At 59.6% G+C, this 23,520-nt stretch overlaps 2 protein-coding genes across 15 annotated transcripts in view; one reads left to right on the top strand and one right to left on the bottom strand.

Moving 5' to 3' along the window:
- The first annotated feature begins 207 nt into the window (after positions 1-207).
- LOC116657485 overlaps positions 208-23,520 on the top strand; it is a 32,618-nt gene continuing 9,305 nt past the window's right edge. For 3 of the 13 annotated variants that reach the window (XR_004312595.1, XR_004312594.1, XR_004312593.1), the window contains exons 1-4: positions 212-1,156; positions 3,366-3,544; positions 5,937-6,160; positions 6,729-7,674. Coding sequence is in view for 7 of the 13 variants with exons in the window: in XM_032459796.1 (XP_032315687.1) it covers positions 7,569-7,674 (106 nt within the window). In the remaining 6 variants the exon portion in view is untranslated. Of the gene's footprint in view, positions 1,157-3,365; positions 3,545-5,936; positions 6,161-6,728; positions 7,675-10,168; positions 10,635-23,520 lie in introns of those variants that run through there. The other 10 variants (XR_004312596.1, XR_004312592.1, XM_032459796.1 and 7 more) reach the window with 10 other exon arrangements.
- Positions 19,763-22,747, bottom strand: FOXL3 (forkhead box L3). 2 transcript variants are annotated; one of them, XM_032459805.1, is made up of 3 exons: positions 22,517-22,747; positions 22,020-22,188; positions 19,763-21,758 (listed from the first exon to the last, which is right to left on the bottom strand). In XM_032459805.1, exons 1-3 carry the CDS (start codon positions 22,621-22,623, stop codon positions 21,381-21,383), a joined length of 654 nt encoding a protein of 217 aa, XP_032315696.1. In that variant the 5' UTR covers positions 22,624-22,747; the 3' UTR covers positions 19,763-21,380. The 2 variants fall into 2 exon arrangements, with proteins under 2 accessions (XP_032315696.1, XP_032315697.1); XM_032459806.1 differs by having other exon boundaries at positions 22,106-22,188.

The raw sequence follows: 23,520 nt of genomic DNA, 5'->3' as shown, positions 1-23,520 counted from the left end.
TGCACTGAATGAGAGGGGCGGACCCTGGGCTGTGGGAGGTCAGAGATGGCCGAGGAGGGGCTCAGGGCACTCAGAGGCTCAGGACTCAGGACTGCGGCCCGCGGTAGCAGGCAATTCTGGGCACCCCGTCCATGCCTGCTGCTCTGCTGGGTGCCTTAGAGCCTGCCCCTCCTTTAGACCCCCCCCCCACCCCACAGCCCTCTTCTGCAGTTGGGAAAACGGGCCTAGGAGGGGCTCACCCAGCGCATGTAAAGCCAGGAGCTCCCGAAGCGCAGCCGGGAGCACCCAGGGGACTCCACACAGCCCACAAGCACTCTGGACGCGGCCACCCTCGCTGCCTGAATGGTGGGTCCCCGGAGGCCACCTTCCTGAGCCCTGAGAGGCATGCAGGTGAGTGACAGGCCCAGGCTCTGGGACTCGGGGGGTCAATTGCCCTTTCTGGGCCTCGGTTTCCTCATCTGTGGAAGGGGCTCGCAGTTCACTCGGAGCCGGGCTGTCCAGCCAGCCACCTCTGGAGGGTGTGGAGCCCATGTCCTGCCACATGGGTGGGCCCCCTGGGCAGCCCCAGGGGACAGTGGGCTGCTGCGGGCCTGGGTCCCAGGTGTCTCCCGACCCTGCAGACCTGCCCAGAGTCTGGCCAGGCTCGTAGCTTCCATGTCCCTCAGACACTGCGCAGAGCCCAGGCTCCCCGGCACCAGCATCAGGAGGCCAGGAGCGCTGAATCACACGTCTGTCGGTGCCTGTGAGCTCCAGCTGCTTGCCGGAGCCTAATTACTTAATTTGCACTAATTCTCATGCTATTAATAAAGGCTGCCTAAAATAACATTGCCTAGAAAACGAACTTGTCTATGACACTATTTTTATCATTTTTTGAGGGAAAAAAATTAGTCACGTTGTCAGTGTTTCCAGCTGTTTCCCGTTTCTTTCCCTTTGTTTGCTGTTTGGTGCTAAACTTGGAGACGGGAATTCTGGGAGACTGCCAAAGGGACAGCAGCTTCTGTTCACAAGTCAGACTGGACACCATGCTCCTCCGGCCCTCCTGTGGATGTGTCCGCCCCGGGTGTGCTGGCACCCCCGCTGCCGTGCACCTGCCCCGCTCCTGACACAGACTGCATCCAGGGCCCAAGGGCACCCTGGCCGTGCACAGTGTCCACACGTGAGTGGTGGGCCTCCAGCCCCTGGGCCCTGCGTCAGTGTAGGTGTCTTGAGGCTCTGTCCCTGGGGGCTGCCGGGCGGCGAGGCAGGGGCCCCAGAAGTGCCAGGGCCTCAATGAATCAGGAGTGACCCTCCGTCGACCAGGAAATCAGCATTCCAGCCCCGCTGCCCCTAGTGGATCCAGAGGCCAGAGCCGTGGTCTGCTTTGAACACTCCTGCTCTCATTCCCCCGACCCTGCTTCCTGAGACCCCCCAGATGAGCCACCAGTACTCAATTCTAGTCTTAGACCCTGCTTGTAGGAACCCAGACAAGGAGGGCACGCTTGTGAACACGTGTGTGTGCGCGCACCTACGCAGGTTAGCACAGTGCAGGCGGTAGGCTGGGTAAAGCCCCCTCCCCCAAAAGAAGACCTCTGCTTTCTAATCCCTGGAAACTGGAAGCGTCACCTGGCACGACAAGAGGGCCTTCTCAGGTGTGGTGCAGTGAGGTTCTGAAGTGGACGGTCCTGGATTGTCTTGGGGGCCTACATGCTGCACATGTGTTTCGTACGAGGGAGGTGGGAGGAGAAGAGGGGTGGGACTGGGGGTCTCAGGCAGAGGGGCTCTCTAGGCAAAGGCAGGTGGCAGGAAGGAAGGTGGGGTGGGCACCTGAAGGACACCCTCAGTGGGGGTGCCAGGCTGAGGGTCAGTGGGCCAGGCTGTGCAGAGCCAGCGGGGGCAACCCTCTGCTGGGCACCACTTTCATTCCCGTCTCATGAAAGATGAAGGAACCATTGGCTAACATTTGAGAGAAAACCCAACGCAAATGGCCCGAAGTAATAACAGGGCTACGGGCTCCGAGCCTGGAGGGTGGGAGTAGGTGCGGGCTTCAGGACTGGTTTGATCCAGCCCTCAGTGAAGTCATCAAGCACCTGTCTTCTCAGGCCCTCTGTGGGGCTGGCACTGCCCCAGGCAGCTTTCCCCATCATGATGGAAAGGCTGCCTCGGCCCCAGTGTCCACTCCATGCTGGGCTCCCCAGGACAAGGTCTGAAGTTCCTGCCATCTTGTTGGCTGGGACCAGGTGCCCCATCCACAGGCCAAGGTGGAGGGCTGTCCACCTGGGCCACCGCAGGGGTCACTGTAGAGGGACGTGGTGAAAACCCCCACCCCTGCCCCAGCCTGGCCCATGCCGGACAGACCCCTAGAGAAATGTGGAAAGCGAGGATGCCATGGTCACAGTGAGGTGACAAGTAGCAGGGATGACCATTCTCTGTCCCTGCAGGGTGGCAGTGAGGGGCCTCTGGGGGCCCCCAGAGCGATGTGTCTTGTCTGAGGCCAGTGACCTGGGTGTGCAGAGGGGGTCACCAGGGGCTAATTTCCCCGGGTTGAGGGACAAGTTTCAGACCAGTCCAGACCTGGCTCCCTGATGGGAGCAACCTTGAGCTCCCTGACTCCTCCTGTTGGCTGCTCCGAGCTCGTGTGTGTGTCTGTGTGTGTGTGTGTGTGTGTGTGTGCGCACGCACGCATCTTGTCTAAGAGTCCCTGTGTGCACACGTGTCTGCAGATGGTCCGTGTGCATCCCTGGGTGCAGACGCCCTTGTGCACATGAGTGCCTGTGGGTGGGGGCCCCGTCTACACACACGTCTGCACATGTGTGAACAGGGAGACAGAGTGGGACCAGGTCCCCTGGAAACCCTCACTTGCTGCGCTCCGGGCTGTCTCCATTGTCATGTCAACCAGGTATTTCCAGCTCCATGCCCAGGGCCTCTAGAGTGCCCTGTCTCCTCACTGCTTGCAAAACCCGGACAGACTTCCAAACCGCTAAGCAGATTTTGAATCCCTTTTTTTAGCCGTAGAGTGAAACAAAATAAGCAAACACAAATCTGCTGATCCCAGCCTGCCTCCTCTTCTGGGGAATTTAATTTCTGAGCTTTGATCTGATACCAGGACCCAGAGGACTTGTTATTTCTAAATAATGAGCTGAATGTTTGTGCTCGGAGCCTGAACTTTTCTGGTTTGGGGAAAAATATGACTTTTCATAGAAGTTCTTTGATGCGGCCAGTGGCGCTGTCCACACAGGAATGAAAAGGCCTTTCAGAGGCCGGCGGTGGGGTGGGGGGCAGCCAGGGTGGAGGCCGCGGTGCCGGCCCTCAGGACAATGGCCTCACCGGCCTTGTGGGCAGTGTGGGCAGCAAGAGGGGTCACTGGGACCCTCTGTTCCCCTCCCCAGGGGCCTTGCACTGTCTGTGCTCCATCTGCAAGATGTCAGGGACTTGTGGGGGTCAGAGAACAGCCCCCAGGCAAGGAAGGACAAGGTATCCTGGAAGAACCTCGGAGCCCACTCTGTCGTGCTGAAAGGCTCCCGCGCCGCCTCCCTGGGGGCTCCTTTGGAGGAAACCCTGCCACCAGGTTAGTGCCTCAAACCAAGTTTGGGGGCCAGACCCCTGCTCTAGAGGAGGGGGCTGGAGGCCGGGCAGGCAGCCGAGGGCTGTTGCTGCAAAGGCACCTCGGGAGAGTCAGACCTGCAGGTGCATGGCCAGCTTGTGAGCCGGTGCATAAGCCAAGGCAGAGCCCCCTTGGCGGGCGCAGGGCTGGGGAAGCAGGCACTGGCTGGGCCACAGCACCCAGAGCCCTCTCCCTGAGCCCCTCAGCTGGGCACTGTCCTCGGGTGCACCTTGGCCGTGGTGGGCCAGGCTTGGGGTCACGGGGGCCAGGCAGCTCCTGGGGTCTTTCTCAGAGCTCCAGCTGCTTCCTTCTGCCCCGGGGCCATTGGCTTCTACAGGACGGCCATGCTCTCCCTGGAAAATGACCGTTCCAGGTCTGGGCTGGAGTGAGCCTGACCCACCCCCCAAGCACAGGCAACTGCACGCCCCGGGACGGCTGATTTCACCCTTCAGATGGCGTTTCTCCGGAGAGCAGCCTAGAGCGGCAGCAGGCCTGTCCCCAGAGGTCAAGAGGCAAACATGGGCCCTCATCCACCCCGATGATGAGCTCTCGTGCAACCTGGAAGGAACTACCCGGCTGTTCTTGAAGCTTCCACCCTGAACCTTGTCCCCACCGCGTCTGCTGGCAGCCGGAGGCCAGCCAGCTGAGGTTCTGCGGAGCCGGGGCTCCAACAGGCGCTGGGGCACAGGGTCCCCACCGCCTTCCCCTGTTCCAGACGCAGCCCCCCGCCCGGATTCACACCTAGGGCAGCCCGACCTGGCCTGGACCTAATAGTCACAGGCCCCGGTCCACTCGTGGGCCAGAGTAGGATTTGGACATGCTTAAAAAAGAAATTCAATAATTGAATTAACAGGAAATACAGTGACATGGTTCCAAACCCCAGGCAGGTCTGTAAGCAGCAAGGAGCCCAGCGGGAGAACGAATGAGGTGGAACGAGGTGGACGCATCAAGGACAGGGCGTCTGTCCTGCGTTGGTCGGGGAACCGCGCTCCCACGACATTACTGACAGGGAGACAGCAGGCCGGGCGGACGGGGCTCCCTGTGCAGTCCTCACATTTTTTCTGTACATCTAAACATGTTCTAAAATGAAAGTTTTATTTAAAGAAAAGTTGGGTGGGGGCTGGCCACATGCTGGGGGCCCGGGCTGGGACCCCCGCTGTGGCAGGTGCTGGCTCTCTGGGGAGGCAGAGGCCCAGGGCATCAGCAGGCATGGTCTGAACCCAGAGGGCGGATGGGGGCGGGCCCAGTAGCCGAGGGGAGCAGTGGTCAGAGTCTGGGCGTTTTCTGAAGCTGAAGAGTGAAGCTTGAGGCCCGGTCTTGCCCGAGGAAGAGGCCAGGGCTGCACTGGCCAGTGCGCGGGAGGCGGGAGCGGGTGTGAGCTGGATGGGGTTCCGTCCAGGTGTGTCCTGACTCCCGACCACCGTGTTTTCTCCCGGACCAGCGATTCCAGGTTGAGAGAGAGGGCTTGGGGTCCAAGTGGGAGCCGTGGGTGCACCCAGGGGGCCCTGCTCCAGTCTGTACCCCAGCACCGCCCGCCCCGACCATGGAGCAAGTCTCCCGGGGGTCCAGCCACGAGGGCCTGGCTGCGTGGGATGGTGTGAAGCTACAGCTGCCTGAGGAGAGGCCTGTAGAGGTGGGACTCCATGCCCCTCCTTGTCCTGGCCGCCACGGCAGCTCTGAGGCCCCTGGCAGAGGCTCCCTGCCGCCTTGTTCATCAAAGCAAAACCAGGCTCCCTGTCTCTTTACAGCTTGTATCTCATCTCACGGGCCTATTCACATGGACTTATGCCACAGTTCTCTCTTGCTGGGCTCTTAGGTCATCATAAGTAAGGATGCACCGAATTCCTGTGCAGGAAACACCTCGCCCGTGCACAGAAGCAGAGCCACCGGGCACTCCCGTCTCTGGTTGCTTCTGTCGACCTCTGACCCTGGCTGTGCCCCGTGCCCCTCTGCCAGTGGGAGGGTCCCTGCGTTGCCACAGGTTTGCCGAGACCCAGCGTGGCCCAACATTTCTCTCTGTGCCAATCTGCTAACACGATGGAATCTCCGTTTCATTCTAATTTGCATTTCTCTTGTCACGAGCGTGTCGAGCATATTTCTATGTGTGAAAAAGCCACTTGCTTATCTGTGTTCTATTCCCAGGTTTCAGTCGGACTGCTGGCCTCTGTCTCGCGGTTTTGCAGGCGCTCTTTACGTATTTGGGAAACTAGCTCGTTTTTTCACATGATTGTTAAAACCTTTCCCCAGCTGGTTGACTATCTTCTAACTTTGCTTGCAGTATCTTAACAGTTTCTTTAGAAACACCTGGCACATTTCTAGTCTGCTGATTCCTAGATACCTGTGCCTTTTGCCACAGCTGGAATATTTCACCTCTCTGTTGGGATGTGAAGCCAGTACTCCGGGCAACAGTAGAGTCGGCCACAGCCAAGAAAATGACAGATGTTTACTGGCAGTCTCAGAGGACTCAAAATACTCTGAGTGAAGAGGCCTCACTGGGAGTGGAGGGGACACGGAATTTGCTGGGAAGGACGAACAGGACACAGAAGCCCACATCAGATGGTGACTGGTGTGTGACACCAGGTGAGCGGTTAGGACCAAGCGAATCACAATCAGACGTGCTTTGTGCTCGGAGGTCAGAGCACCGGGTAAGCCCCTGGCTGGACTGGGAGGGGCGCTGGGCACAGGACACAGCTGATTTACATTTCACATACTGCTCGTGCACCTCAACACACCATGCATCTGAGGTAGGAAGGAACACAAGAGTAAAAACTGTTTTGGAGACAGAAGCCCCCTCCTGTCCCCACAGAGACAGGTAACAACACAGCAGTGACTGCCCCTGACCGAGAGCCACACCTGGGCCGCCCGGAGCCTGCGACCGCAGCGGGTGGGCCCCGGGCCTCGGTCTAGCCGTGACCCAGAAGCAGGTGGGGCTGTCGCCACCCCGGGGTGACACCAAATCCCACGGCGGAGCCAGGAGACCGGGGGTCAGGTTCTGGGGGGGTGTCGCGTGGCCAGGCAGCCGCCTGGAATCCCGCCCGCCCGCTCACCGTCCGGTCTGGTTGGGAGGGCCCACGGAGGCCAGTCAGGGGTGGGGCTGCTGTCACTATCAGCCGAATGTATCTGCTTTGAAACGTGTCTCTTCACACAGAAGGGAAGAGCGGAGTTGAGCTGAACTCGGCCAGATCACCCGGACTCCACCCTGGCTCTGACATGGGCGGCCGCGGGACCTTTGGCCTGATCTCTGGCCCGCTCCTCCCTCGGGGGCATCCTCCCGACTCCGTGTTGAGCACAGGCAGTTCGTGGTGAGGTGCGGGCAGGGAGCCCCACGGCCTTGCTGGGGAGCAGGTGGCACCAAGTAAGGAAGTAAACACGGGAGTGTGATTACGACTGCGGCGAAGGACGTGAGCCAGGTGCTGACGGAGGGGCAGTGCGGGGCCGAGGGGGAGGTGCCAGCCAAAGAAGAGGGCAGTGCAAAGGAGCCACCGTGGAGAGGGGGCGGGGCCCTGATCCGCCCGCCAGGCCAGTCGGGTCACGTCCAGTAGAATGGTCCGTGCCCGTGACTCAGCCACAGGCAAACATCTCGTGTCAAGCTCCCCGCGCTCGGATAAACCGGGAGCATTCTGGATGCCTCACAGGCTGGCCGGTCAGAGAGGGCCGCCTGGAGTCACCGGCCTGGGAAATGACCTCAGAGCATCTTGCTTGTTACTGATTAATTTTGTTTGATGTGGGAGTCTGCATGGAGTTTTAACAAGCACTAGCCGGGACTGTAGACCGACTGAGCCTTCCAGAATCACCAAGTGCATTTCAGGGTGTTTGCACGCCCAGCACTTCTGGGCTGGTGACTAGACGGCTGAGGAAGGAAAACCTGGGCTCCCTTTGACTCAGCCGTGAAATTAGGGATCTATCAGGGCCTGCAGTTTTCCCCCTTAAACTCCAGCCTGGAGACTTGTGTGCCTCTCACCAAGAAGTGGAGGTGTTGGCCTAGACAATGGAAAGGAAAAAACAGAGAAAAGTCCAGAGTCTCCAAAGCCAGGGGAGACCCCTGTGCCCCTGCGTCCGTCCAGCCTACTCTGAGGGAGGGGAGCTTGTGACAGGTGAGAGAACTGTGGCCCCGCTGGGAAGAGGGGGTGCGGGCTGTGGGCACTGGGGGTGGGGAAGGATGGATGTTGACTGGGCAACCTTGAATACTCAAGACAGTCCAGGTGGAGCGGGGGCCACAGCATCACAGGCCAGGCAGAGGGGAGCTTGCATGCTGGGGCAACGCATTTGGGTTTTATTTCCAAGAAACTCGAAAGCTGTGTCTTGTGGGCAGGAGGGAGGGAGGCCCACGCAGGCTCGCCTGGAGGGGAGGGGCTCCTTACCCAGAGGTGGGCTGGGCGTGTGGGGCAGGGTGGGGCGGGGGGCCGGCACTGCCCTCTTCTAACCGGGCGCCCAGCTGGCTCCGGGCCACCTCCCCGCGCACCGTGTCCCCACCCCGTTGGCAGTGTGGGTGCTTGTGCCGTTCTCGTTTTGCAGACTCAGTGGAGACTCAGGCAGGGAATGGATGGTTCTTGAGACCGCACAGCACAGTCGGGGCTCAAGCCCAGTCAGCCAGGTCCTTCCCAACCTGACACTGGGAACCGGAAGGCCAGGCGGGCAGCCCCTCCCAGGAGGAGGGTCCAGGGCCAGATTGAGGCTCCTTGTGGAGGCCAGGAGGCCAGACAGACGGCTGCAGGGAGGTCCAGGGACCAGAGAGGGGACCGGCTTGGCTTTCGGAGCCTTTGCTTTGGAGACAGTGGGAGGGAGCAAGTGGCCTGGCCTAGGCGGAGCCTTTGCGAAAGACTTGGGATGGATCCCAACTGTGTTCTCTCTGCCCCGTGTGTGCTGGTTCACGGAAAACTGACAACAATGTAAATGACTCGTGTCCACAGAAGCCAAGTTAATTTTGTCTGGCAGAATGCAATGGATCACACCTGCGGGCGGACGCCCTTCACATCCCTTATTCCCACGGGTGGGGGGTTTTGAATTCTCCTGAGAGCCGGTTCTACTGTCCTGATGTCCTCACTGAGTTCAGTAAAATCTTTGATGCATTTTAAGTTTGTATGATAGTCATGACTTTACCTTTTAAAATGATCCTTCAATCCCCACCTCGGTCATCCGAGGTGAGGTCTGGGGCTCAGGGATAGGCAGGGCTCCAGGACAGATGCCGAGCTCAGGACAATGTCATGTGGGTCTGCCCGGCCCCTGCCCTGCCCTGCATCTCCCTCCTGACAGCACCCACCCCTAGGGCCCTCCCCTTGGCTCTGGGACAGCCCTGCACCCCCACTCTGCAGTGCTGGCATCCTCCAGACTCCCAGCAAATTCACTCTTACACAGTGTTAGTGGCTGATGGTGGCTTTCTTTAACATTTCTATGAGGATACCTTTAAAACCAGAGGGACACCACAAGGGTGCCCCGACCAGGATATGGGGGCACAGCCCCAAACAGCACCACCCAAGCTCAAACTTGCTTCAACACTCCTGTTTTTGAAATAAGATTTCATGGAAACATTGCATGCTATGCCAAAGGACCAAGGCTTATTTCAGTGCAAAACACTAGGCAGACAGGTTAGAGACAGTCTGTGGATTTCCAAACTCTGCAGCTCCCTCAAAGGGGCACCTGGGGGGACCACACTGAGAGACCCCCTCAAGGCAGCCGTGCAAGCGTCTCTCCCAGCCTCAGCCAGGGCCTGAGGTCTGAGCAAAACCCCTCCTCAGACAGGAGAGGAATGACAGGCCTCATGTTCACTCAGAGACCCTGAAAGGGTATTTGGGGATGGCCAGGGACCAGGGAACACGAGAGCAAACAGAAGCTGGACATCTCGGTGCCTGCTTCTCAGGGCCAGTGTCCTGGAGTCCCACTGGACAGCCGTCCTACAGGACCCCCATCGGACCACCATGAGCGGCAGTGGGAGGAAGTGGGGAGGAGCTGTGCTGGGCCAGAGAGGCCATCTGGGCCGTGTCTCAGCTCAGGCCGGAGTGGAGCTGGGTGTGGGAGGGTGACGGGCGTTCAGTCTCCCAGAGGTGCCCGCGAGGGGCCAGCTCACTCCACGGTAGAGCACCGGTCGGGGGTGGGGGTCAGCTCACCCCCCCCCCCCCGTTTCTCTGCCTGTGGCCCAGGTGTTCGGTGAGACGTCTGGAGGCCCTCTAGGTGTCAGTGCCCTGCTCCGCAAACGGGGTCTTCCGGGTAACGATTCCAGGAGAGCAAGTGTCAGGTCCCTAGACAGGCCCGGCCGCGGGTAAGCCCGCTCGGTGGCAGAGCCCACCTGCCGCCCTCGCCGCCGGCTCCATCTTGCCCTGTGCACACGTTCCTTCAGGAGGTGGTCCTGGAAAACCCTGGGCTCCAGACCTGGGCACCTTTCACTGTGGGGGCGGGACCTGCTCCGTGGGGCGGGGTAGAATCTGGGCCACGGGGCGGGGCCTGGACCAGGGAGGGGGCGTCTGCGCGGGGTCCGGATCACTACCGCCCCCGCCCAGCCTCCCGGCTCCGCTGACCGGCCCATCCCTGGCGCTCTGCTGCCACCTGGTGGCAAGGTGCGGGCGCGCACCCCCGGGCCCCACCTGTGGGAGACTCAGGTGCCGTTCTTGTCCCTGCAAGGCCGGATGAGCAGATGAGGATGTCGCGCTTTTAGGCGTCCTGAGGCCCAGGCGCAGGAGGTCCGCGGAGAGAGAGTGGACGCAAAGGGAAAGCTGCTTATCCCCCAGAGTTCAGCCGGGCTCAGCTTCTGTGCTGAGAGGGGTCCCTGCCAAGTACATCGCTACCCCTGGTGCAGAGACACCTGGGCTGCACCTGGAGCGCTAAGACGGGCTGTGCTTCCACGAACTGGGAAACTGGGGCTAGAGAGGCCGCTGTAGCTTGGCCTACGGGCGGGCCTCTCCTGCTATGAGCCAGCGCTGGTCTGGAGCCGCGGAGGAAGCTCTCATCTGTGGGTGGAGCCTGTACTCCAGTGAGAGGGACGACAAACGCCAGAAAATTGTACTATAATTAAGACAATACAACATCACAAAGCATGTTGGGGAGTGCAGTGAAAAACAAGGTAACGGGAGAAGACAGCCGCTGGGGTGGTTGCTGGCTGGGTCGGGTGGCCAGGAAGGCCACTGGACAGATGGCATTGAGTGGAGACCATTCCAGGCCAGGAGACAGTGGTCCCAAGGCCCTGGAGCAGGAACAGCCAGGAGGCTGCAGTCCGTAGGTGGGGAGGGAGGGAGAGGAGAGGGTGGGGACAGGAGCAGACCCTGGCCTGGTGGGGCCGCGGCACAGGGCTGAACTTTGTTCCAGGTGCAGGAGAGCCTGGCTCCGGGCGGAGCGGGGCGGGGGGGGGGGGCGCACTCAGGGAAAAGGTGGTCCGAGTGGTGGGGATTGGTCCCAGCCACCTTGCTTTGGCTGCAGGCTGGGTAATGTCGGCGGGGGGGGGGAGCAGGTGGACACTCGCTGCCTTCAGGTGAGTGAGGTGGGGAGGGGCTCAGGGCTGAGGCTGTAGGAAGTAACTGTGTTCAGCACAAAGGCTGCTGCGGGCGCGGCTGTGGGTGGAGGCAGGTAAGATGAAGGCCGCCTCCCAGGTGTCAGGCCTTAATCACCCACAGGTGTGATGGGAGCGGGCCAGGTGACGTGTTGTCCGTGGCTGCGCTTGGTGAGCCTCGTGTCACACCGCAGGCATTATCTCATTTATTTAGTGCAATAACCCGAGCTCTGTGCCTTATCTCGCCCGCTCAGCACAGCAGCCCTGTGAGTCAGGCTTGTTGTCCCAGTCTCAGCACAAGGAAATGGACGCCTAGACGGGGACGCGCTCTTGTTTTCTGTGGCCCAGGGTCTGAGCAGGGCTCGCACCCCAGCTCAGGTAGTGTGTGTGCAGCTGTAAAATTGAGATAATCTACATAACACGAAAACTCAATATTTTAAAGGGCACAGTTCACAACGTTGAACAACCATCACCACTATGGAGTTCTAGAACATTTTCATCACCTCAGAAAAACCCCACATCTCCAGCGATCACTTCCACCTCTCCCTCCCTCCTTCCCTGGGCGACCACTGACCCCAACCCGCCCCACCCTCGTCCCCCCCCACCCCAGGACCCGTGATGTGAGCTGTGCCAGGTTCCCCTGACTTTTGTAACCGGGGCCCCTGAGGCCTCAGCCTTCTCCCTGCTGAGCGTCCAGTGCTCACAGCTGCACCTCTCAGACTCCCTGGAATCAGGGAGGAGTCAGCCCCCCGCAGGTAACACAGGTGGGAGAGGGTGGGCAACACAGGCTTTGTGCGGCAATGTCCATGATGCACTGCTGGGGTGTGGAGAGCAGGACCAATTTGTTTAACAAGTGTTGGGTAGAATTGTAGGTCTGTATCTGCCGAGAAAGGTGTATGTGTGTGGCCCACAAAGTGTGCAGGGCGCCTGCCTTTGGGGTTCGGGATTGTGGGGAAGTGGCTGAAGTGGGTAACTTGTCCAGAAATGCACACCCACTTCCCCGAGGGAAGTGCCCTTCCCGGCCCTGGACTTGGGCTGTGGCTGTGTGACTTGCTCTGGACACAGGATGTGTGGACGTGGTGCCGGCGGAGGACTTGCATCCGTGCTGCCCTCTTGCACCTCTGAGGCCTTTGCAGAAGGAGCTTCCCCAGGTGGTCTGAACCCCAGAAAATGCAGACAGCAGCCTGAGCCCAGCCTGCAGCGAGGGCAGCACAAGCACAGTTCAGGCTGAGGCGGAGCCCAGCCCTGCTGCGCCCTCTTTGCTTGAGCTGCTGAGTTTTGGAGTAGCCATCTCTCGGCATTCTCTTGGCAGGAGCTGACGGATACAAAGGGAGGGTGAGCAGGGTAGTTCACATTTTACCCTGTATCCGAACATTTTTAAGCAAACACAGTTTAGAATAAAAAGAGGTGTCACAGGGTGGTGGGGGTTGGGGTACACCTACTAACGTCCAGCTGGCCCCGACGTCATGAAGGAGAGAGGTGACGTCATTGCAGAGTCTGAGTATTAGGAGGGTCCTGAGGGAATATTAGGAACCATTTTCATTAATCAGACAACATATGTGAAATGTGCAAATTCCTTAAAAATTGCAAACTGCCAAACCTCATTAAAAAACAGACAACCTGATTAGCCCTATGTTTATTAAAGAAATCAAATTAGTAATTAGAGCCATTCCTGCACAGAAAGCTCATGTGGCTTCAGTGGCCACAATTCTACCAAAATGTAAATTCTACACCAATTCTTCATAAATTTGAAAAGGTGGGAATACTTTCGGACTCATCCTGTAAGATCAGATCAGTGTTCCCTCATTATCAAAGCCAGACCACGTCCTTAGAGGGAAGCTGCAGCCCAATCTCCCTCATGAACGCAGATATAAAAAGTCTAAACAAAATCCTATCAAACTGAATCCAGTGTTTATAAAAAGACAAATATGTCGTGGCCAAGGGGAGTTTATCCCAGGAGTGGAGGGGTGTTGTAACGTTTACAGTCAACGCCATCACCTGCAGTCACGACAGGGAGGGGCGGCAACTTTCAAGAGCCATTGAGGGCTTTATGGAATCCGCCCTGGTGAACATCGGGGACCTCTAGAGGGTGCTGTGTTCAAAGCAGGAAGGAAGAACGCTGGAGTCAGAGCTGCTAGGGCAGGCGGTGGGGTCCTCGGCACCTTCCAGCCCAGCCAGGACAGTCCAGGAAGGCTTCCTGGAGGAGGCAGCCTGAGTGCTGAGTCTTGAGCACAAACATGAGTTAGAAAGCTGAGAGGGGAAGGTGCCCAAGCAGAGGGTGGGGAGAAGGCCAGGAAGGCAGGCTCAGCCTGGAGAGCTGGAGGACCCCCGGCTCTGGGTTGGGGAGGAAGACTTGGTCAGGGTCTCTGGAGACAGAGACCGGGTGAGGGAACACTTATTTACTGCAGTTGCAGGAATGTTAAACAATGAAAAATTACTTTTTTCTAAGATGGAATAACTGGCCAAACAGGGCTGTGTTTTTTAAGGGTGGTCTTAATGCTTAGGTTTCACCACATGTAACAGACTGCGAGTGTCACCTCAATGGACAGAGTATAGAAAATGTACCCGCAGCCCCTGCAGACATGCGGCCCAGAGCCCCAACGTGCCACTGCTCAAGCCCTGGCCTTGGGCCGGATCCCAGCCATCGGGGTGCCCGGCGGCCCCAGGGAGGGTCTCGGCCTTGATCAGCGTGCCCTGCTGGGGGCCGGCAGCCACAGTCAGACAGAGGCGCTGGGGCCTGGACAGAGAGGGCAGAAAAGGGGCTGCAGGGGAGGAAGGGTGGCAGGTGGAGCTGAACTTTCTGTCTGGAGGAGACCACGCTGGACCATCAGGGACGACCCCAGGGGACGTTTGGAAAGTTCTCACGGTCGGATCCCATTTGTGACACAAGCCGGGTGGCCCAGGGCCCAATGCTGGACACGCACTCCCTCCTGGGAGGCAGCAGAGGCTTCCACGCCGCGTGAGAGGCTGTCAGATGGAGGTGGTTATGGATGTGATTTTTCTGAGGTTCTATGAGCAGGTGCCAGGTCCGCGGCCCCACCCAGATTACGTCTCAGTCAGGGTTAAAAGGCATCTGGCGTTTCCCTGTGATTTATGTTCTGACCTTTACAGCCAGCGGCGCTAATTTCTTCACCAGCCCTGCCACCCCTGCTCTGAGAGGTGTCTCACGGCAGCCCCTGAGCGGCGCCCTGAGACCTGGCAGGGACCCCCACCAGGCACCCCCGCAGAGGAAGCCTTCCTGTGAGACCTGGGGAGCTCATACACTTCTTAGCATGTAAAGGATTGGAAAAGATGTTTGTGTTACCATGACACACGCACACGAGCTCACCCACGTGAGCACACTTACATGTGCAGTGCTCACCTACGTGCACACACAGTGTACATTCACACCCACGTGTGCACTCACCAGTGCGCACAGGCACATACCTGGCAGACGTGCAGGCACGGCCCCACGTGTGCCAGCATGCAGACGCACGCAGAGCGCCCCAGATGGTTGAGCTGATGGAGGAGAAACCCTTTCTGCCCGCGCTGGGCAGGGCCCCAGGGCAGACAGGACTTCCGCATGTGTGTGTTGGTGGGGGAGGGGTGCAGAGTAAGGTGGCCAGTCCCCAGACGCGGGCCTGAGGTGGACTCGGTGCAGCTGCTGTTTCAGAGGTGACGCCGGGGAACACTGCGGGGGAGCGTGAGCGGCGGGCACAAGTGCAGGAGTAGGTAGGGCTCGTGCAGGTGTTTTGCACATTTATCCCCTATTGTTAAGCAAATATCGAAACACCTTTTGTATGAATCAGGACTCCTTTGTTTGGAAGTGTCAGAATCACAAGTCACTCTATTGCCTTAAGCCCAGTAGAGTGTTGTTGGTATAGTCAATGGAAAGCAATGGCTTCAGGCATGGCTAGATCTGGGCGCTTCTGGTGCTGTCAGGGCCTTCGGCTCTGCTTTCGGCTGTGCAGTTCATCCTCCCGCAGGCTGCTCTGGGCAGTGGTGAGACGGTCACCTTCAGCCAGGCTCATTCTGTAGGCAGACAGTGCTCCTTCCCCATAGTTCCAGCAGAAGCCAGGACAGGGTTTATCCTGTTGTTTTGGGGTCATGTGGCCCTCCTTGCATGGATCTCTGTGGTCAAGGGGGAGGGGTCCTGTGCCCGTCCAGGCCCTCAGTGCACTGCCTTCGCTGCACCTGCGGTGTCTCTCATGCCTGGGCCATGCGGTCTGCAGCTCACCGCTGCATCTGAGGGTGGAGACAGACATGAAGCGCCTGACGCAGGAGTAGATCCGACTCCCTCACCACCTGGAGCCCAGTGTGTCCTGTCAGCGTTTTCAGAGAGGCTGATCTGAACCGTCTCTTCTTGCTCCGGTTCAGGAACAGAGAGTGTTGTCTCTGGACACCAGGACTCACTTTTCTAGCTCACTCTCGACCTGGGATGGAGTAGGTTTGGTGGGTGAGGCACCCTCGGGCGAAAAGAAGCAATCGTGGGGAGCTCTGGGTGTGGAGAGGCAGGGGAACAGGTGAGACGGCCCCAGAGGACAAGGCTACTTGGAGAGCAGTGTGGATGTGACCAGTGAGCAGGCAGGTGGTAGCCGGGCAGGGGCCCAGGAAGGGGACCCGGTGCCCCCAGCCCCTACTCACATTCAGCACAGAGCAGAGTAAAGTCGGGTGAAGTTCAATGTTCTCACTCAGTTTCCTCTCTGTTTTAGAAATGGCAAAGCTGTGCGACCTCTCTCAGTTTATTATAAATCTAATACCGTGAGTTTCAGTTGAGTGAGTTCACATCTTGTTGGACCCTGGGCCCGAAGTCGCCCAAAGCTGGGGAAACGTAATTGCACAGATGCGTGAGGACAGTTAATTTGTCCTCAGCAACAGCCTGACCAGCGGTGCCTTCAGTTCCAGGTCCATTTACATAAGATGCACTTGGTATTTTTAACGGGATGAAAACTACAATTTTGCAAATGTTTATGGACTGTTAATTTGGCTGAATGCAAAATCAAATTACAGGTAATAGACTGTGTACTTCCAGGGTTCCTCCTAAAGTAATTACTGGGGGGCGGTGCACAGGCTGATCCCCGTGGGCTGACTACCCCTGACTAAGGGGGCTGGAGGTCAGGCTGCACCGGCTCCAGACCTCAAATTTCTGGTTCGGACCCCTCGAACTTGCTCCAGTGCCGAGTGTTGGTGGACAAGGGGAGGGGACGGAGGGCTGGAGTGTGATGACATTTAACCTCTCAGGGGGATGGGTGGACAGAGTGGGTGGGGGCTTGGGGTGTGGAGACCCTGGACCCGTCCGCCTGAATGACCCCCTGACCGCCACAGTCCTGTTCGACCAATGACCCTGGCCCTCTAGACAGACTGTGGCCGGTGTGGTCAGACCCCTGAGTTCAAATCCACCGCACAGCAAAACCAGGGCAAGGAATCCCTGACTTCACAAGGCCTCGAAGGTTGGGAGTGCTCTGAAGGGTCCAGGCACGGAGAACCCTGAGAAACCCCAGGCGGGCTGCTGTTTTATCAGAACGACCGTCTGCCTGGGCTCCGACTGTGTGGGGCTTGTGGGTGCAGCCAGCTGCTCTGGGAGGGACGTGCCCCAGCCCAGGGAGACCTGCATGAGCAGCAACAACTCCATCTTCTGCGCAGGAAGGCGGCTACAAACAGGCTGCACGTGCCCCTTCCCTGCTCCTCCCCTGCCGTGGGGTCTGCGCCTGTGGCCCTGTTGCTGTCATGTACACCCTCCCCCTAACCGGTTATTGTGGGGCCTCGGTCTGATAGGGGCACCCCTGAAACCCTCCCCCTCCCCAGTTCCCATTTCAGCCGTCTTCCGTCCAAGGAGACCTCGTCTCCCGTGAACGCCCTCCAGGTGGGACTAGAGCCTCGGACACTTGACTGTTCAAAGTCCAGTCACCTTGATGCAAAGTGTCGGCTTCCCTTCTGATGGGAGATCACCCCTCTCGACTCCAGGCTGGTGGGTGGGGGCCTTAGTTCTGCCCCCTTCCTCTCCCTTCACGGGCTCCCGGGTGGGAGGCACTGCCGTGGGGTTGGTCTCCCAGTCTGTTGCGGGGCCTCCTCCCCTGTCCCAGGCACCATGCAGTGAGGGCAGATGGGCCTCCCTCCCGCTCACCCTCGGGGCCCCAAGGGGAAGCCAGCCCCCTCTGTACCCACAGACTAGAGGACACGGGGGCTTCCCTGAGTGCCCCCAAAGCCTCTTAGATTTGAAGGTGACCAGAAGCTCCGAAATCCACGAGGCCAGGAAGGGGGTCTCATCAAAGCTGGTCAAGGGTCTGGGTGGGAAGCGCTCACCCCACACAGAACACACCCACGGAGGGCTAGGCAGACGACGGGCAGACTGGGAGGTGCAGGCCTAGGGGCCAGGGGGCCCAGGTGGGCCAGCAAAGACAGGGGCATGTGGGGTGGGAGGAGAGAGGGGGCCCCTGTGTCCCCGCTGCCGGGGCCCCCAGCACTCAGGCTGGCCTGAGAGGCCTGCTTTCAGCTTATGCTTTGGTGAGAAACAGGCCTGTCTGGGCTCCTAATGTAGAATGTTTATGCGGAGGAGTCCAGGGTCCTGGCGTCAAGATAAACTCACTCCTGCTGGGTCTGTACCCACACAGCCGAAGCCGGCCCCAGGGGAGGCGGGACCAGAGGAGTTTCAGAGGGAGCCCAGCCCCAGGGGTGGTGACTGGGGGTGCCTCTGCTCCCAGCCCAGTGCAGCACCAAGCACCTCACTTCACATGGAGAAACCAAGGCAAAGGAGGAGTCCTGCTTGACTCCTGAGCAGGAGGCCCTGTGGGCGCAGGTTGGGGGACGAGTCCTGCCCTTTGGGAGAGAGGAAGCTGGCAGTGCCCAGAGGCAGAGGCAGTGGCAGGGTCCCAGGGGAGGAGCAGGGGTCTGGGGGCTGCTTCAGGAGGGGCGGTGCCCAGAGGACTGCCTGCCTGGGGAACCGATTTCCATGGGGCACCTTCAGCCAGGCAGTGCCCCTCCATGCCTCTCCTGCTGGGTCCTGGTGCCCTGGAGCAGGGGATAGGGCGTAGGGGGCATGAGACAGGACACAGACCTGGTCCAGTGCCACCGGTCCAGCCCGTGACATCTCAGCTAAGCCCCAGCATGTGTGCAGGCCTGTGTTGGGTGAAGAACCCCAGGCTCTAGTGGGCAAGTGAGCAGTCTGAGGGTACACAGCTGGCAAGACCCCCAGCCTGGTGTCCCCCCTACTCCTGCCCAGGGAGGCCAGGACTGTGGCATGTTGAGGGCCACTCTAGGGCAGCCGGCCAAGGCCTGGTTGATGCCAAGGAGGGCTGGTGCTGAGGGGGCTCCAGAAGACCCCTCCCACCTCCGTGCAGCATCCTCACCAGCTATGCCCACCAGCTGCCCTGCCTCTGGGTCTCGGGTCCCTGAACTCTGTTTCGTGAGCTCAGGATGGGGCAGGTCAGGGAGAAATGCTTGGGGATAAGACCAGGAGTCCTGTGGTGTGTGCTCAAGCAAGTCAGCCAGCATGGAGGCCACATTAACCAAGGCTAAGTACCAGAACATGGGAGGTGATTGCCCTGCAGTTCCATATGTCAGAAAGAACAGGCAAATGCAGGAGAGGAAAGAATGTGAAGAGAAATGAAGCCAAGCCCTTACTCTGCTGCCCGGAGGAGGACCAGGGGCCAATGGGCAGCAGGTCCAGGAGTCCTGTTCAGCTGGTAGAGGGACGTGTCTGAGCATGGCACTGTCAGCTGAGGGAGGCCCCTCTGGGGGGACACAGGGATGCTCTGCCCCAGAGGTCAGAAACGGGGCAGAGGAGGGACCCCTCCCCTGCAGCCAGGCTGCACTCACAGACCCACTTGTGCCCCCATCCTGCGACTCTGTCCCTCTCCAGGGAGGCTGGGTGAGGAGGATTCCCCATGCTGCCCCTCCCTCACCCTTGAGCACCGTGCTTGGCCCGGCTGCTGGGAACAGGGACACCCCACAGTCTGCAAGCTGGACGCTGCCCAGCCTGGATCTCGCGCCGCACGATGGAGATTTCTCGCTTCGCTGAACTCCCACGTGCAGCCTCCCAACTTTGTTAATGGAAACCTGTGATCCGTGACGCGTGTGGCAGACATCTGCTCGGGGTGATGTGGTGGTGATGTACGTATCGGTGATCAATCAGCGGATTTGCAGGAGAGGTACAGAGTATTTAATTATAATTGCGTTGGGCAGGTGTGCGTGGTGGAGGCGACATTTGAATAGGTCAGACCAGCCCTCACCCTGCTGTGTTGTTTGCTATTAAATGCCATTCACTCTGAGGGCCGGGAGCCTTTCCCAAGTCGCAGGATATCACATGCTGGCAAATTGAAAATGTCCCTCTGCTTTTAAAAACATGATTGATATCCTTTGCAAAACAAATACTACACGTCACAGCACACAGATCTCACCGCCTGGTGCTGCCCCTTGGCTCTGGCAGCCATGGGCGTCTGCGTGGGACCGTGCGCGTCAGTCGCCTCGTCTCCCTGCAAGGCTGGCTCCTCCACAGATTGTCCTACTCACGGCAAAGAGTCTTCCTGTCTCAGTGAGGCTTCAATCACCAGAAGGAAATCAGAAAGAGAACTCAAAATGCAAACTTTATTTGCTCGGTCGGTAGCAGAAAAATACATCTTCAGATACTCTGTGTGCCGAATGCTTACGTCTAGAACCTCTGTTGTATCACCGTCTGGTTAATATATGGTATAACTTAAAACGAGGCTTTCAGCACACCTGACAAAGGGCTGTAAAGAGCAGGAACGAGGCAGACACCCCACTCGCCCAGGATGCACAGGCACAGCCATGCCCGAGGAAGCCACATGCTAGCAGCCTGACCCCAGAGCCAGATGACTGCGCCCCAGGCCTGGGCCCGTGGCGCGGCAGGTCCCGATCTGTCAAGTGGGGTGAGGCGCCCAGCACCCCCTCCCCGGGCTGGCGTGCTGGCGGGAGACGCCTGGCATCCGGGGCCCAGCTCCGTGCCTGGCTGGCAGCGAGCACCCACAGACACTGGCTGCTCTGGGTGCCTGCAAAGGCTAAGTGGCCTCTATGTTATGGGCCCTTGTCCTCTCCTCAGGCAGAGGCTGCAGTTGTCGGCCTGGCCGGCCCAAGGGGGCGCTGGTGGCAGGAGTGGATGCCTCACAACAGTGCCCGTCTCTGGAGTTGGGGCCACACACTTCTTACCCTCCCCCCTCTTCTCAAAGCAACTCACAGGGTGGGTGAAGGAAGCAACAGTGCAACTTAAGGAGATGCCTGGCCTTGTGAATGGGAAATGCAGCCAAGCGTGAATGCGTCCCTTGCGCGATTCAGTCCGTCTCATCTACCCCAGCCCCAGCGTCTTCATTCCCACAAAACAAGACTGTAATTCCTCGTCGAGACAGCAGCCTCCGTGGGTGTGTTTTTGTCATTTACAAAATTAGCCAATCATTGTCACCTAGTGAATCAGATTAGGTGTAATCCATACTAATGTTCAAATTAAGTCATGGAAAGCAATTAACTCTGCAAAACTGGGCTGGTGAAAAATGGTAAGGTTGGTCAGATAGTTTCACTGTGCATAATTGTGTTTTTTTAAATGCCCATCTCTACACAGTAATTAAATCATTTGCATTTCAAATGGAGTGTGCGCACCTCCAAAGCTTGTAACTGTGCACTTCCTAATTGCACACTTCGCAGCGTAGCAGGGATTTATCAGCTGCCTGCTACCCGATGTCTGTTTTCTCAGGAATCCGCTGGATGCAACGTGCATGAGTAGGGCTTACTCCCTGCTCAGAAGAATAAAGAAAAGTGTGCTTTGCCCCCACGCCAGCCCACGGTTGGACCTCCCTCCCTTCCCCACTCCCACCGTTCCCTTCTTCCTTCCTCCCTTCCTGTATAAAAAAGTCCATGGATTTTTTTTAAACAATCATCAAATATTCTGCCCACAACCCAAGATGCATTTGTCACTTTCAGTCACATCGTCCACAACAGGGACACAGTTAAAAAGCTTGGGCAACATTCACAGGATCAATGAGGAGCTGGCTTGACCGTCTGCACTTTATTGTTGCCATTTTTGGCTGGAGAAGGGGGTGCGGGAGGTGCCTGTTGACTTCACTGCCTGTGCACTCAGCTGACTGGCAGCTTCCGGGTGTGGCTGTCTAAGCGGCAAGATTTCCAACGTGGCTCTGAGTAAAAGTGACCCTCACACCCCTTTCACGAGGTCACCCTCTTTCCCTCCCACCCAGCTGCTTTCGGCACCGAGCCCGAGTCTGTGGAAGTTTGTAGGACGCGGCAAAACCTCACTTCTCCACTCAACGTGGGGCTGAAATCACCCCGGAGGCCCCCGGCGGCTTGGGCGCCAGCCCTGCAGGGGGCTGGCCTCAGCCCCGCTCACACTGTCCAGAGGTGGAGGTGCCTCTGCTGGGCCTCCGGCCGGGGGCGTGCGCTCTCCTGCGCGCAGGGCGGCTTGAGCCCAGGAACGGGGTCGGGGGCGGAGAGGATGTAGTCGATGCTGAACCTGAGGTCCCTGTGCTCCGCCCTCCCGGGGACCGGGGGCTCCTGCGCGCTGGCGCTGGCGGGCTCGGGGGCTCGCGGGGGCCTCTCGGCGTCCGCCACGCGAGCTCCTCTCGGCCCCTCGCGCTTGGGGCCGCGGCGCCGCCGCCGGCGCCGGAAGTTGCCGTTCTCGAAGAGGTCCAGCAGCGACTCGCAGCCGCCGGCGAACGTCCAGTAGCTGCCTTTGCCCTTCGCGTGGCCCTCTGTCCGCGGCACCTGTGCGAGCGCGCGAGGGGCTCAGCGCCGGGCTGTCTGCCAGCCCGAGCCGCGTGGGGCGTCAGGGTGAGCCCTGGACAGCCCTGAAATGACGCCTCGGCCTGGGGCTGAGCAGCTGGAGGCCGACCAGTTTGCTAAGACTGAATGTTCCAAAAACGGCCGTGCAAGTGCCACCTCCCCCCACAGCTCAGGGATGACTCGGCCCAGGTGTCACTAGACCAGGGGCGCCCAGAGGCTGCTCCGGGGGGCGGGGGGGCTCACCTTGACGAAGCAGCTGTTGAGGGACAGGTTGTGGCGGATGGAGTTCTGCCAGGCGCGCTGGTTGGCGCGGTAATAGGGGAACTTACGCATGATGAAGTCGTAGATGCCGGCCAGGGTCACCCTGCCCGCCGGGCTCTGCTGAATGGCCATGGCGATCAGCGCGATGTAGCTGCGGACAGGGGCGCTCAGGCCACGCGGCGCGGAGGGAGGGCTGCCCAGAGCGCGGCTGGAGTTCCTCCTCGCCCGCGCCCTCGCGTCAGCCCGTCCCGCGCTGGCGCTTCCGCGGGGACCCTCTCTGCTCTCCCCTCCCCCAGGGCGCCTTGGGGTGTTGGAGGTGGACGGCGGGAAGGCATTACTTAGGTCGGGGACACCTTGCACCTGGGGGCTTCCCCTCACCCCGCGGAGGCTGGGTCCCTCGTCCCAGTCCCAGGCAGGTCCCGGCCCCTCGCGGAGGAGGGTCGCCAGCCCCCGCGGGTCCGCCCCAGCCCCGTGGTCACCTGTACGCGGGCCGTGTGAGCCGCTGCTCTTCGTCGGAGCTGCCCGCCGGGTAGTCGTCGGCGTCGTAATTGAAGCAATTGTAGGGATACTGCGAGCTGTCAAACATCCTGAGGGGCCCCCTCCGCTGCTGCTGCTGCTGCTGCTGCTGCTGCTGCTGCCGCCGCCTCCTCCTCCGCGCCGCCCGCCGGCCCTCCAGGTCTGTGCGTAGGTTCTCTCGGGCGCGGACCAGCGGCGCGTGCACTGCGGGCTGCTCTCTGCCGGAGCTGGGAACCTAGCCTCCTGGGGTCCCCCCGCCCGCCCCCACCCGGTCCTCTCGCATCCAATCCCGGAGTGGGGGAGGCCCCTGTCGCCGGTGAAGCGGCCGAGGGGAGCGGAGCAGGCTCTTGGTGACCCTCTGACTGGCCTCGGGAGGAGGGAGTGGGGAGCGGCGCGCTGGGTGGTCCAGAGGGCGGGGCCCCGCAGCACCGGGCGGGTGGGGGCAGGAGGGAAGTGCGGGCTGTGAAAGGCAGCGTAAGGGTGGGCGCGGGGGGGAGGGACCCCCAGAGTTTTGTGATATCACCGCTGCGGGAAACGGTGCAGGATACTGGGGTTCTCTCTGGATTATTTCTTACAACTGGGTGGAATCGACAATTATCTCGGAATAAAAAGTTTAATTAAAAATCCACGGATGGTCTTGGAGACCCTCTCTCCCCGCCCCTTCGTCTTCCGGTTATGGGGCTGAAGCTGTGAGAGGCAGTCGCAGGACAGAGCAGTCTGGGTGCTGGGTCTCAGGTCAGCACCGCAGGGAGAGAGGTCCCCGCCTTGGTCTGGGCCTTTCTGAGCTGTGCTGCCCACACCTGTGCCCCTGCGGGCCTGGTCCTGCCCTCCTCCTCTCTCTCCACTTCCTTTGTCAAGCCCAGGTTCTGGGGTTGCCCCCACCTGGAGCCCCACAGTCAGGCAGAAGCAGAGGAGAGGGGGCTGGCGCTGTGAAGCCCCAGGCCGCCTGTCCCAGCCGGTGAGGTCT

Source organism: Camelus ferus, chromosome 18 (genome assembly GCF_009834535.1).
Source record: "Camelus ferus isolate YT-003-E chromosome 18, BCGSAC_Cfer_1.0, whole genome shotgun sequence".
Classification (NCBI taxonomy): domain Eukaryota; kingdom Metazoa; phylum Chordata; class Mammalia; order Artiodactyla; family Camelidae; genus Camelus; species Camelus ferus.
Note: the sequence above shows the minus strand (reverse complement) of the source record. Positions and strands in the feature narration are given on the sequence as shown.